This window comes from Numenius arquata, chromosome 4, assembly GCF_964106895.1.
Source record: "Numenius arquata chromosome 4, bNumArq3.hap1.1, whole genome shotgun sequence".
In the NCBI taxonomy this organism is placed as follows: Eukaryota; Metazoa; Chordata; class Aves; order Charadriiformes; family Scolopacidae; genus Numenius; species Numenius arquata.
In genome coordinates, this window is record NC_133579.1 from 57,678,958 (window position 1) to 57,694,207 (window position 15,250).

General features: G+C 42.5%; 1 protein-coding gene across 1 annotated transcript; it reads left to right on the forward strand.

Annotated features, from left to right (window-relative positions):
* The first annotated feature begins 1,194 nt into the window (after positions 1-1,194).
* Positions 1,195-13,075, forward strand: LOC141464161 (leukocyte elastase inhibitor-like). Its single transcript, XM_074146938.1, has 8 exons — positions 1,195-1,241; positions 5,955-6,135; positions 7,774-7,887; positions 8,253-8,384; positions 9,225-9,342; positions 10,563-10,705; positions 12,387-12,557; positions 12,671-13,075. The coding sequence occupies exons 1-8, from the start codon at positions 1,195-1,197 to the stop codon at positions 13,073-13,075; spliced, it is 1,311 nt and encodes a 436-aa protein (XP_074003039.1).
* Positions 13,076-15,250: the final 2,175 nt, after the last annotated feature.

A 15,250-nucleotide genomic window follows, 5' to 3' on the forward strand; every position in this document is an offset into this window, starting at 1 on the left:
AGCCATGGATCTGCAGGGTTAATGCCCTGTTTTCCAGCTGAGGGTGACTTGGCATTGCAATCGGGAGCTGTTGCCAGCAGATATTGCCTGCCAAACTTGTTGCACAGCTTTGAGAGACATGCTATTAGCTTATTGGTAGATATAGGTCTCCCAGTCTTTGCAGGAAACTTCATGTTGATGGCATTTGCATTAAATTGCAACATGCTGCTATTATCAACAATTGGTTAGAGGCTGAACTTTCCCACAAGAGAGCGGGAGATTTTTGTAATACAGTATTCACAGGAACGTGCTCCAGCGCTCAGCTGTTGTGCTCTTCATTTAACCTCTTCAGGCAAGAAGGTAAACAATTCTTTTTTTTTTTTTTTTTTTTTCTTCCAAAATAACTTGTGTGTTAGTAGTCTACAGGTTGGTAAAGTAAACATCATGTTTACAGATGGGACAGAGAGGGAGATACCTTTACAGGCTGCAGGCAGCAAAACACACTGCTGAAATTCAGGTGGCTCAAGAGCTCACACAAAGGGATCTGGTCTTCAGTGGGATGTAGATGGGGAATTTAGGAACACACATCCAAAGCTGTGAATCTAAAGATTAGATACCTAAATTTCACAGACTTTTGAATCTGAAATTTCCCCAGGACCTCTGTGCCTATCCAGAAAGCTCTAATTGCCACAGGACAGATCAGCTCAGTGGCTCATACCAGAAAGCAGATGCTTTTCTGCCTGTATCTCCAGAAATGCTGAAGGGCAGGCTCTTTCAGAGCACCTCTACCCACTCTGGTAGAAATGGGCTTCACATGAAGTGGGGGTGCTGATGACCTGGGCAAACTCACCCACAAAGGGGGAGATACAAGTTAATTTCCCTTCTTTACTCAAATTTCCATGGAACAAGAAAGTCTTGAAATTTTCACCAGAAGAGAGAGAGGGCGTGCAGTTCCTTGCCTGGGTGCTTAGATGTTTCTCCTGTACCCTGATCCCCGCTGCCGGGGGATTGTTTATGTGCTTAAACAACGACTATATAAAATAGGAAGGGTGGAGTAGTATTCAGATTTTGTTTTGTTAGTGGGGAGGCTAGTCTTCACTAGCAGCGTATTAGCTCTTGGGTTTGGCAAGGATGTTTAGAAGCTTGCTGAGAAGCCTGTGCAGCTGCACACAGGCATAGCAAATCACTTTCCACTGTACAGCCCGTAACAGGCCAATGTACATCCATGCCTGTTTATGCAGGAATAATTGGCCTAGAAAGAGGTAGAAAATATACATCCTGGAGGTACTCATACAAAGGAAGAAAAGCAGTCTGAAGAAGCCCATTCTGGCATAAAAATAGTAGCCCGAGAGGCTAAGCTGTTTGGAAAACGAACTTGGTAATGTTTCCCTTTATTTTGTACTGAAATGTATTGTTTTTTAATTTAAATCATGTTACTTTTGAAATAGTTTGTGTCACATAGGGGTGATTGGAATTTTTGTGTTGTAGGAGTTTTCATTTTTCTTATGTCCTGTTTGTCCCTTTCACTCCCAATCAGCACAGAAACATTTGGGAATTTCTTTTTGTATGAATGGTCATGAAAAATAAGAAAGTCACTTCTACCAATCATAGATTTTTCATGTGAGGAGACAGTATTATCTGGCATGTGCTCCTTTTCTAGGACAGACATATAATTTCTGCCAATTCTGTCTTCCTTTATGTATGAGAAATTAATGTGCACTAAAGCACCTTAACGGGAAGCAGATTGAATAAGCAAAACATGCAATGGGAATTACCATGTGGCATCAGGGAAAACAGGTTCTTTCTTGCTTTACCTTGTATTAAATATAGGATTACCTTAAAAACAAGGCTACAACTCTCTTAGCCTCCCCACCTTATTTACTGCCGCCTCCTGTTGACTGCATAACGTAATCTAATACACCTATTATTTAAGATAGCTTTGAGCACAGCTTTTTATTCTTTGAGAGTTTTTGTCTCGATTTCATCTACCCTTAGCCAAACACAAACTGCAAGGAGAGAACAGATCGTGAATAGCTATAGAAAAGGAGTGTCGTTCATTTCACACAGCTACGGAAGAAGTTTGTCATCTTTACAAGGTCTGTGGTTACAAGGTTTCTTCTGAAGGAAGCTCTTTTCCTGGGTAGCTTCTTGCTCACATATAACAGCGCCAGCAATTTCCATCTGCCAGTCTATGTTAAAAGCTACTAAACCATCATGCAAAGCATTTCCCTTCATCAGCTCTAAAGCCCCAGCCCTGGTTGCTGTCTCTGCGCTGTTGCTAATGTTCAGTGCAGACATTTTGTCTAGTGCAGAAAGGCAGCTGTGATCTTCCTGGAACACTCCTTTTGATCTTGTATCTTCTCTCCTTACCACACCAAGGTCTTTGAAAAGTAACATTACCATTTGTTGTCCATCATGTAGGTGTTCTTCAAACTCCACTGTCCTCGCAGTAATTCCAAAACTCTCACTGATTGAATCATTACACTGATTACACAGATGACTCACACACTTGTGCCCACCCCAATTTAGATTAAGAAATTTCATTAAATCCTTTCATTCTGCAGTAAGAAAGTTCCTCCACCAGCCCACACCTCTCATCCCTTGCTTTGGGTTTCCAGGGCAGCTCTCTAAATAGTTCCCACTCACAAAACCATGGAGTTGGGCACAGTGTTTGCACCTGGACATCACCCTGAGGACAGCCTGCTGCTTTTTCTAAAGGAGTGGCCACCTCCTTTGGCTTTTAAAACCTGTTCCCAGCTCCTGGGTTCTCCCTCCAACTTGGCAGTCCTTCCTCTCCCTGCAGGGTGGGGTGGAGGTGACTCCTTCCTCCTGAGGAAGTTTATTAACTCTTTTTTTCTCCTTGACTCGTTCTGAGGTCTGGGCACACCTACAATACGCCTCATGACCTACATTCACTATGAATGATTTCACAGCTCCATTTCAGATCTCTCAAGAGGTGTGGAAGTGGAGCAATACAAACTTCATCACTACAGAAGCACTGAGTTTTGTTTTCAGAAGGTTCTGGATAGTAGGTAATGAAGGTGGAAGAAAGGAAAAATTATTATTTAGTGTGAAGTCTTTTTCTTGTGGTAAGATGACTGTGTTATTAGAAGGAAAATGAAACCTGTGTTTCATACAAAGACACAAACAGTAGAGCTAGAACAGCTGTTTTCAGTCTTAATGAGATATAACTCATCTTTAATTTGTTTGTTCAGAAAATCTGTTGGGTATTTCTCCTCCATTTTGCCCATTTGTATTAGGTCTTCATATGAGGTGTTTCTGGACTTCAGTGTAAAACACACGTCTCAGTATGAAATATAAATGAACTTTTTCTTTCAGTGTCATGCATTATTTCCACAGAGCATCAGTCAGAAACACAGTGAAGCATTGATTATTGCTGTGCTTTTCAAGCTAGTCAGAAGGCAAGAAATGGCTGCATTTGCCACATGTGGCACCTTCATATATTCAGCAACTTGACGTTTCAGCTCTTCTAAGCCACTGCAGTAATCTGTCTGAGGCTAAATCTAATTTCTTGTGGGCCCCGCTCATTCCCATTGTCTGGCATTTGCTGCAGACTAAGATGGTTTGCACAGGCAAATGCTGCATCTCAGCTGAGCCACAGCAGCTCCCTACACCCTGGTAACTTCTTCTGGCACCTGAGCCCCAGCTTCTCGTGCAACATTTGTGTCTGATTCATGGCTGAGTGAGAGGCAGTTTGCACGCTGCATCCTTGAGGGCAATGCAAGACATTTTGAGTAGCTCTTGGAGTAAAGAAAGGTTTGTGAAGGGCAGACTCTCTGTAAGGGGGGACTGTGGCTGTGGTAGAAGAGCTGCGGCCTTAGTGGGAGAATGGGGTGGCAGGGGAGCACTGGCTGGGAGGGGATGGATGTCCCCAGCACCAGGCAGCCCCTTCCCAAGAAGGCTCTAAACCTCTCTCAAAGCAGCTGCTGGACACCAACAGCCCAGGACAGGCCATACAAGAGCTCTGATGATGAAAGATCCTGAAGTCCAGCTTTGCACCAGCCTCTCCCCACCCTTAGCCTTCTGGTGACACAGGCTGGAGCTCCTTCACACAACCTGGCCTTGCAGGCTGCAGCACTCAGGTTGCACAGAGTGAGAAAGAGCTTGTGCTGTGCCGTGGCCTTCTATAGAGTAACCACCTGGCTGTGCACTCACCCATCTTTTCAACAGAGAGAAGCTCTGGCAACTTGCTATTGACTTGACCCACACTTGTCCCGATGCGGGTTGAAAGCCAGAGCCAGCCAGATCTGCGGGCAGGAGACATGAGGGACTTCTCTCCATAATGTGGCCGTGTATTTCCCCCCTAAATAAAGTATCTTTCTGGAACACAGGCCACAGCTACTCATCTCTATGTCTGCAAGCAGGCAAGTGTATGCTTTGCTTTTCATGCATTTTTCTGGGGTGCTGTCCAAAACATAATTTATTTGAGGTTGAAAGTGACGTGGGTTTTTTGGGGTATAATGATTCCAGAAAAGCTCATGTGATCCCACTGGTATAAAGGAGTTTCTCAAACTGTTTTTTACAGACGGCCTCCTGCTTGCAAGGACCAAGCTGGAACTTGGTCCCAACTTGTTCTTAGTAGAGTGGATTTAATGTAAATGACCCATGTGAAAGGTATCAGACTGTTATGTCTCTAGTACAAAAGAAAAGAGTGACACATCTTGTTGTATCATTGAGCAGGAACTTACAGACTTCTTTTCAGGGCTGTTGAGCTATTGCTTAGTTTGGAAATTTTAGTTATGTATCCTGTCTGAATCTGTGACTCCTGGAAAACTCACGAGGAGGGAAAAAGTATTTCAACTGTTCATGTTTCCATATGTAGTTCAGTCTCCATAGCTGTTAATGACCCTTTTTCATATATGAAAGTGTTTAATTAGTGGTGATTTTGTTTTTATAAACCTATTGTTTGAAACCCTCATACCACAGCTCTGGTTACCAGACATGGTCATATGCAGGCGTAGTTTCTGCCACTAAGTTTCTGTCATTAGATTCATAGATTCATAGATTGGTCCAGGCCGGAAGGGACCTCCAAAGGTCATCTAGTCCGACCTCCCCGCAGTCAGCAGGGACACCCCCAACTAGACCAGGTTGCCCAGGGCCTCGTCGACCTTCACCTTGAATATCTCAAGGGAAGGGGCCTCAACCACCTCCCTGGGCAACCTGTTCCAGTGTTCCACCACCCTCATGGTAAAGAACTTTTTCCTCATATCCAATTTAAATCTCCCCTTCTTCAACTTAAGACCATTTCCCCTCGTCCTGTCACTGCAGGCCTTTGTAAACAGACCCTCCCCAGCCTTCCTGTAGGCCCCCCTCAGGTACTGGAAGGCCGCTATGAGGTCTCCCCGGAGCCTCCTTTTCTCCAAGCTGAACAACCCCAGCTCCCTCAGTCTGTCCTCATAGGAGAGGTGCTCCAGCCCCCTGATCATTTTGGTGGCCCTCCTCTGGACCCGCTCCATCAGGTCCATGTCCTTTCTATATTGAGGGCTCCAGACCTGCACACAGTACTCCAGGTGAGGTCTCACCAGAGCAAAGTGGCAGAATCACCTCTCTGATTAATCGTATGTTGTTAAAAGAGGAAAGAGTTGACATGACTGTATACATCAAACCAGTTTGGAGAAGGAAAATGATAATCCACAGTCAACTGATTTCAATAGCATGATCCGAAATTAGGTACACGATGGGATAAGACAGAAAAATGGCCCTTTCTGAGGAATTCATGTATGTTGTGAGCGTGGGTCCCGTTTCTGAACCCGTTGTGTTCTTGCTCCTGCTGTGGAGCACGGACCAACAAATGTGCGCAAGGTTGGCTGTTTCAAACTCTCAGAATTTAGCAAACTTCTTTTATTTAGCAACCAGCTATGGGACAATCTCGGGGCAGACAGATGCTTCACAGTGTGATCTAGCTACGCAACAAGCTGCATTAAATTTCTTCTTTCTTTTGTGCTCCCAGTCAGCAGCTACTTCATGATGAGCTCCATTTCTAGACCAATTACTGAGTTTTGCCTTGATCTCTACAATAAGCTCAACAGAAATGCAGAGGACACAAACATCGTCTTCTCTCCAATGAGCATCTCTGTTGCCCTGGCCCTGGTCCATCTAGGTGCAAAAAACAACACTGCTGCTCAGATAGAAAAAGTGAGTATTAATAAAATGTGCTGAGATGCTTCCACATTGCTTGCTGTTCGCTTAATGGAAATGTTGGGCATCCTAGCACAACACGTGTGCCAGGGTCTCATAGAAAACAAGCATGAATACAAACACAGGTGCTGCCTTCACAGTGATGTTTGGTGCGCTATGATCCTTGCCATCTGCTGTGTGAGTCGCACCGTGCCCCCACGCAGGCTCAGAAGCGTGGAGCAAGAGCTGAATGAGAGGAGGTGATACACCTCAGAGGGGCACTCTGGCTTTCCCCCAGCCTGCTGCTAGAATACCAGACTTTGTTTCAAAATTATGGGAAGACGCTGCTTCTCATGATTGCAATGAGAATCCTGAAAGTGTGAGTCTGAGTGGGTAGTGGGGAGAGTTGCAGAAACCCGAAGTGATTGCACCTGGGTGGCTGGAAGCATTAGCTTACTTAACACTTATGACATTCAAGAGTCAAAACGTCTCACCTGCAGAGCTCACAGGGACACAGGTGGGCAGGGATGGGATGAAGAAGGCCACTCCTCCGATTTCTGCACCTTTACTCCCAGCAGTGCAAGTTCTGTTTTCTACAACCTTTCTTTTCTTGTTTGTGCCCATGAGTGGTAAAAGATGAGTAATCCTAAGACAGAGGTTCTGTCAGTAGCTGGCTCTGTACCGGTAGAGCTTCATCCATCATATCGTATCACTGCCATGCACACAGCCTAACTGCTGGGTCACCCGCAGCCAAGATAGACATGGCCTCCTCATAAGGTTCCCAGGATGTGGTGGGTTGACCTTGGCTGGTGGCTGCCAGATGCCCACCCAGCCACTCTCTCACTCTCCCTCTTCAACAAGGACAGGGAGAGAAAATAGGGTAATAAAAGCTTGTGGCTTGAGATAAGGACAGGGAAATCACTCACCAGTTACTGTCATGGCAAAACAGACTCGACTCATTTTGGAGCTGGCTGGAACCAGCTCTGTCCATCATGGGGGCATCCCCTGATCTCTGAACAGAGGCCATCCCTGCAGTCCCCTGGCTCCCATAACCTTGCCACATAGACCCAATACACAGGGACTCTTGCTTATTTTAGGAAAGCAGTGGAGATCCAGTATCCTCAATAAAAAAGATTAAGTCTATGTATGATGCAACATTATTATAATGGAGAAGCTGGTGGAAATTTTTCGGCAAGGTATTTGTACATTAGAAACAAAGACTAGTTTCCATTTATACTACTGGTGTTTTGATATATTTCCTAATCTGATGCAAAGTTTAAGAGTGATTGAAAAAAGCCAGTTTTGATGTTTTTAAAAAACCCTTTGTATGTCTTTGCTTGAGGCAATGTTTTGTTTTGAAATTTAAGGTAACTGTAGCAATAAAAATACAAATCAAATGTAAACATTTTGAGGTAGTGGAGAGTAACACTTTGAGAGATTAAGTGCAAGTTTTTCTTGGTTTGCTAATACAGAAATGTGAATTTGAACATGAATATATGAACAATTTCAAGCCTGTAATTTCAGCCTGACTGAAGCTGAGAAAATATCTTACATAAATCTACACCATTTATCCAGGGCAGCACTGGAAATCTTTTAAAGAAGGGAAATGCTTTTATCCCAGTTACAATTGCCATAATTTGACATCTTCAACTGCAGGTGCTCCATGTCAGGAACGCTGCAGGAAGAACGAGCCTTGGATCTGAGCTTGAGAGCACAACTCCAGCAATGGAGCCAGAACCAAGCCATGAGAGACAGCCTTCCCTCTCACAGGTACGTCCTTGGGTGGGGAGCACTGGAGCCCTTTCTTCACTGCAGGGTAGGTTACTCGGTATAAAGCACTAGAGTCCGCCACTGGAGGGAGTCAAGATCACACGCAGAGAGCCTGCCTAATCCACTAGGAAAAGCCTGATACAAGGTGGTGTTTTATTAAGGGCCACGTCTTCATGAAGTCAATACCAAAGCCTTCAGTGTTCTCACCTGAACAAGGATCAGGCAACAAAGCTTAGACCAGTAGCTGGATTTAAAAATCAGTACAACAGGAGTTAGTCCTATAGCGTAATCTATTTAGGATGCAAATTAACAACCAAAGCTATATGGAAGAATTGTTATAATTGTTGTGTTTGTATTCTTCCCAGTGTAACAAGGACGGGGACCTTAACCATAGAGCATTCCAGACACTGCTTTTACAACTACAAAACCTTGGCGAAAGCTATGTTTTAACCCTGGCCAACAATCTCTTTTTACAACAAGGATTTGAACTCCGGCAGGTAAGTTACCTGTATCTGCTAGCTCCTGTGGCCCTGACCTCAAACTTCTCTGTAACTGTGAGCCTCACTGTTGTCCTCCTCATGTGTATTCTGGAGCACTTGATATGCTTCTTGGAGCTGAATCTCTTGGGGCTGGTGGGAAAGAGACAAGAGTGTCAGCTTTCAATTCTTCTATTTAAAAAACCCCACCTTATGGATATCAATGGCCATAGAGCAAAAATAAAGCAGGGGTCTGTTCACTTTTGGCATATGTGTACACTCAGCCAGAGGTGTGACTACAGCTAAAAATGGCCTATTTGAGCTCTGTGTCAAATACTTCTAGACTTGCAAGTGGCACAGCAGTAAGCTTGGAGAGGGCTTGTCACCTGAGATATTATATAGTTTCATGTGTAGGGCTTTGGTGCTGAACTTCTTACTCCTTTTGTACCGAATGACAGAGTGATCTCTACACTACCTAGTACAGATAACTTGCTAGTCACATCCTTGCTTTTCTGTCAATTATTTCTGTTGAATGATTTGGATATTTTAGCATTAAACAACACGTCCTGCATCTTCTGTAATTTTTTATTTTTATCTGGACCTCAGGTATGCAGTTCTCCATGGGAAGACTCTTTCTTCTGGCTTTTTACTTATTTGTTTTATTGCTTATGCAATAGCATAATTATCTCTTCTTCAAAGAATAAACTTCAGATAGTAGATGTTTCCAAAATGAAATTTTGCCTTATGGAGTCAACAGATCCCTCACCATTTCTAAAACAGTTTTGAACGACTGTATTCTTTCAGAAGGGAATACATGCATAACAGATTTGGCCAATGCATAATCTTCATTTTGCTTTACAGCAATTTCTAATGTGCACTAAGGAACTGTATGGAGCAATGCTGCAAACAGTGGACTTTCATGGTGCTGTTGAAGCCGCCAGAACAAAAATTAACTCTTGGGTTGAAAGTGAGACACAAGGTAAAACAAAGCAAAATCACAGCCATACCATTACTGTCTTTTTCCACTGCTTCTACAAAAAAAAAAAAAGTCAGGATGTGAAAAGCAAAGGCTTGTTCATGTTTCTGAGTGTTCAATTTTATGCTGTTTAAAGATGGTTTGTCTTCCCATCCACTCTTTAAATATTAGAGCAAGTTATCACCTGAAATATTTCTGAATTAAAGATGCGTTTGTTGTCAAATACTTTTGGATTCCCACCCTTATGCATGGCATGATAATTGCAATAATACCTATAAAGTTTGACCATACAAATTGCTTCTGTGAACAGCCACAAGTGTAGATACAGGACAGCAGGGGATGTAAGCTGTGAGCTTCATGGTGAGACCGGGAACAGCCTGGGGGCGGAAGAAGGATGACTGAGGACCTGGTTATATGTAGGACAACGCCCACAAAGACGAGAGATGTGACCATCAGCAAGACTCTCTATCACAAGTGACAGTCTTCCCCTTAAGAGGCTAGTAGGGGCCATTGGCTCTTGCTAATTAGACTAAACATGATACATGCCATTTTCCTTTAGTTTTACCAGAGATGCAGTAGCAGTGGGATGAGAATTTTCTAACTCATCTGGCTGAACATAAACCAGAATTTACTGGGGGACAGACAAATAAGTTTGAAGGTTTCCATAATTTCTCAGTTGCCTATCTCCCGACCAAACCTGTCCTTGTACTGGCAGAGCGGCCTGTGACTGGTGTGGGAAAGAGCTGTTAACCCCAGTTGGCTCCCAGTAAGAGAGCTGAAGGTTCAGGAGCCAAAGGCTTAGGAGCCATCATTGCTTGGGTACTCATATGAAGCCTGAGGACCTGCTAACTGTCTCTGTGTAGAAAGTCAAAAACTCCACAGCTGGTTAACTGCTGTGCTCAGGGAAAAGGTGTCCTCATGTAAACCAAAATATGTGATTAATGGTGCTGCTTCCTGCCCCATGGCTAATGTCACCTGGCAGATATGTACAGTCCCTGACACTGACAGTTGGCTAATTTGGTGACCCCCACTGTCCTCCCTGGCTGGTAACAGTGCAGAGGAATCTACCATTTATTTGCCTATATTTTCCCTGTCCTTTGAAAAAGCCAAGAACTGGATTTCCAAGTTTCTCCAAAACTGAGTTCACAGACAAGTAATGGAGTCTCAGCCCTGAGTCTTAATGACAACTAACAAATACTTGTGTATTCCAAAATGTCCTTTAGGTAAAATCAAGGACCTCTTTGCTCCTGGTGTGATCGATGCACATGCATTGCTGGTGCTGGTGAATGTAATCTACTTCAAAGCATCCTGGGAACACAAGTTTGATGAACAAAAAACAGTACAGAGAGATTTTAAACTGAATCAGGTACATCTGCATTCTGTAAATCTTAACATTATTTATCCTAGACACTGTGAGCAATGAAGCAAGCGTAACACAGAAGCACAGCATCCAGGGCTCAGGTGCCCTGTGAGCAAGGTGTGGGCGTGCTGGGAACTTAACCTGTTGGCTAGAGGTGGCAGGAGGGCTTTTCACAGAAAAGCATAATCTTCACTGAAAAAGTGTGCAAGACTGAGAACTTGCAACAACTCAGAGTTTTGCTGTGGTGACTGGCAAAACACAAGTGTTAGTCCTGATAAGCGCTGTTGAACATAGTAGTCATTACAGATAGTTGTCATGGATGGAAGCAAATCTGAACATTCCATTTCATATAGGCTCCAGGGGGTCAGCCTGGCGTTTTTACATTCAATATATTTTAACATTAGCTACACATTTGAGAGATTAAAACACATGAAACGAACTAGGCCAGCCAGTAACAAACAAAAAAATACAGTTGCAATTTAAAAAAGGAGATATTCTTATAGAGTATTTTGGTTTATTTACAGTATTTGCAATGTTTGAAAGTTTATTTTAAATATATTTAAATTTTTAGCCCTTTTTTCTGCCATAGAGGTATCACCAAAGCCTTCATTGTTTAACAAAGGTATTGTCAATACGGTTGCAAAGTTCCTCCAAGTATTGTGTGTGCCCTTTAGGCCTGACAGATATTATCAAAAAAGACATCAAAAACATTTACTTTCATTTAATTCAATTTTGTCTTCTTTCCATATGTTGTGCCAATATTCTATTAGTTCTCAGCCATAAAAAAAAAGAAAAAACCCAACAGATTTAGGTCTAATCTTAAATTGCAGAGCTTTGTATGGGAAAAAGTCTCTTTTGAATGTTCCTCATATATCAAAGGAAAAGGTCAGAAAACCATATATTTCTAGTTATCATGTTGCATTACTTTTTTAAGACACTGGTAAGAAACTATCATATTGGGTACTTACACGTACTTGTGACTTTATATCTTTGAATATGGATATTGACAATGGTCTGTAGCTGAGAACGTTTGCTGCTCTGCTGCAGTAGGAGAAACTATGAGATAAAGAGAAGCTGTACAGATTTTTCTTCATCTGCTAATCAATACTAGCAGGATTTTTGCAGAAAATATGTCATCTACAAAAAGTCTTCTTTCACTACTTTAGAAGTTAGCTAAGAAGTTAGTTAATTGCGAAAGGAAACTTGAGCCCTTATACAGCTTTCAAACAACCCCATCACAAAAAAAGCAAGATAACAAGATGTAGAAGAGGATGCCTGAGAAAGGTTAAGAGAAAAATCAGCCTATTTATTACTTCCTGTCTAAACCATCAGTCTGATAAATGACAGCCTGGTTCTTGCAGTGCTATTTCTTCTTTATCCCAGTCCAAGTTAGTACTTGCAAATCCAATCAGCATCAGCCTGTTCGGAAGTGTAACACTATTAAGTGACTTCACTACCTGATCAGTTGCAGGGAATTTTTTTTTTTTTTTTTAAAGAATTATCTCCTTTATTTATGCATGGCCAAACTGATGTTTTGTGTGTCACTGTAGATGCAACAAAATAAAGAGTTATGTTTAGCCTAACAGCAATTACTGCTGAAAACCTGACTACTGATAGTACACCTATGATAACTTTAAATGTTAAGAGCTCTATTGATTAAGTGACTGCATAATCTTCTTTTAAATAGAATGAGAAAAAACCTGTGCAGATGATGTATCAGAAAGGCATGTTTAAATTTGGCTACATTGAGGAGATGGGTGCTCAGGTCCTTGAACTCCCTTATGCTCAGAAGTCACTGAGCATGATCATCCTGCTGCCAGGTGACATGGCTGATGGATCTACCAGTGGGCTGGAGCAGGTAAGGCAGTATATATCACGGGCTATGGCTGAAAGCTGGTTGTCTGAATTAAGGCTGGGTAAAGATAAAGCCCCCCCACCTGTTTTAAGCTCTGTTTTTTCCCCATCTTCTAGATTGAAAGCACAATGACCTATGAAAATTTAACGCTGTGGGCCTCTTCAGAGCACATGTTTGAGACAAGAGTGGAGGTATACCTTCCCCGATTCAAGCTTGAAAGCACCTTTAACCTCAATGAGGTATTACAAGAGATGGGGATGACTGACATCTTCACTGAATCAAAAGCTGATCTTTCTGCAATGTCGTTTGCAAAATCGCTGGTGCTGTCAAATGTTGTCCATAAGACGTATGTGGAAGTCAATGAGGAAGGCACCGTAGCAGCAGCTGGTACAGGAGCTGTCATTGTGAGGAGGTCTCTTCCTCTCACAGAGGTGTTTATGGCTGACCACCCTTTCTTATTCTTTATTAGACACAATCCTACCAATACCATTCTTTTTTTTGGTAAACTCTGCTCACCTTAAAATCAGGGCCATTTTCTAACATTGTGAGAAACACCTGGATGAAAATCAGAAATAGTACTTTTTTCCCCCAATGCATTCTTAATCCTTTGACAGCTACTTTGCATTTCAAAATAATCACTGCAAGCAGTTTAGCTTTAGAACCCGTCAATTGGGTGCTCTGCCACTAGGCTCCTTGAACTGCAAATATTGTTCTGAATCCAGAATAGGAGTAAATTTTGCCTGAACCTCATTGAATATGAATAACGTTTTGTTTCCTTGATGCCCACATATGCTCCTATATTCCTTACAGCTCCCCAGCCCAGCCAGGCAGTGTCGTACAGCACCTGCCTGGGCTTGCAAAGGTGGAGTTGGTACGCTGCTGTCTGAGGAGAATTGTCTGCAACAATTTTCAGTAACTGCCAGTAAAAACAGAGTAGCCCTGCTCTGTACTTTTTGATTCCTGGCCAGCTGGGTCCTGGTCAGCAGAGAGGTGCTTCAGACTTTTTCCTTGTCTGTGTTCTGTAGCTGTGGCAAATCCTTTGCACAGTGGAGATCTGGCCATGATAATTCCCTTTCCTGCAGCAACTGTTCACAGTCAAGTAGAACATACATATTTACAGCAAATATACCTATTTACTGATAACTGTACCATTTTCTCCCCAGTGATGTGTACTGATTCTGCCTTTTACGCTATTCTGCACTATATATAAAACTTATCCTAGAAGCAGCTTTGGCTTCATTTATTTATTTAGGTGTATGCCTACATCTAAAGCATCGTCTTACCAGTTGGAAGAATGATGTCACATGTATGCCTTTTATAAGTCTTGTATCTTTTTGTGTAAGTTTTTATCAGTTGCATTGGTTTTCATGTTAGTAACAGTAGGAATATTCAGTCAGGGAAAAGGACAGGGTTCTGCCCTCATGGACACCTCTAGAAAGGGAGTTGATTACAACAGTAATTATGTATATAGGCGGGCAGGATTTGGGCCCTCTTTTTACTGGACTTTTTTTGCATTAATTTTTGAAATAAAAGCTCACAGAGGGTTGAGGTTAGAAGGGACCTCTGGAAACCATCCGGTCCACCTCCCCTGCTCAAGCAGGGCCACCTAGAGCCAGTTGCCCAGGACCATGTCCAGCTGGCTTTTAAATAGCTCCGAGGACAGAGACTCCACCACCTCCCTGGACAACCTCCCTTAAGCACCCTCTAAGGTCTCAAATGACTCCAAAGAGAATTTTATATGCATGGTGCCTGCGGGAACGGGATATGAAAACACACCTTCCTGAAGATGGTTAATTAATTAACATAGTAAAGACGGCTGCCTTTTATATGGGAATAAATCAAGTGATTTCAGTCTCACAAAATAGGAAGAAAATGGTCAAAAGCACTGCATTGAAGTTACTGATGTGGAAAACTGCAGACATGAACTTCCAAGAAGTGTGTTTTCTTCCTTGCATCCTGCTGTCTGGTGAATTTTAACAATATGAGATGGATTCATAAAGACAGGGCGCTCTCCATGCTCTGAGAAATGAAGAAAGGTTTTGTAAAGAGCAGTGTAAATCACTGAAATCACAGTTAAACATAACCTGTTTAGGTTTTCAGTCTGTGGGAGAAAAATAAAACTTGCTGCTGACTGACAGTGAGACATAACTGTTAAATTGATGGTTTAACATAAGTAACAACTTCCTCAGAGGGATTCTGTGTGAGGTTTAACAAATTAACCTTTGCAACGTGTTTTATGACCCATAAAAAGGAAAGTATACATTAGCTATTCACCATATAATCGGGTGTAAAGCACCCTAATGTTCTGCATTTATGATTACCATAGCTTATGTACCATAAGTTACCTAGACAAGAAAGTCTAGGAAATAAGAGTGAATGATAACTGAGCAAGAACAGACAGGAGCAGGACAAGAAAAGAGTCAAAGAAACAAACTGCTCTTGACTGTCTAATCTGAAGATATAGTGCAGCTGCAGCAGCAGTTCTCCAGTCTGCATCCGTGTTTCCCTTCTGGAGGCTGTCAGCCCAGATTGCCTGTTAGACAATGTTTTTATGGCCTAAAGCTGCCATCATACAGTGTTGACATTCCCCGGAGAAGTTCGGAGAACTGCAACCTCAAAAATCAACTTTCAAACAGCATTTCTGAAAAGGCAGGGTCAGGAATTCCTGTGATGAAGGAAAAAAAAACCCTTCCCCC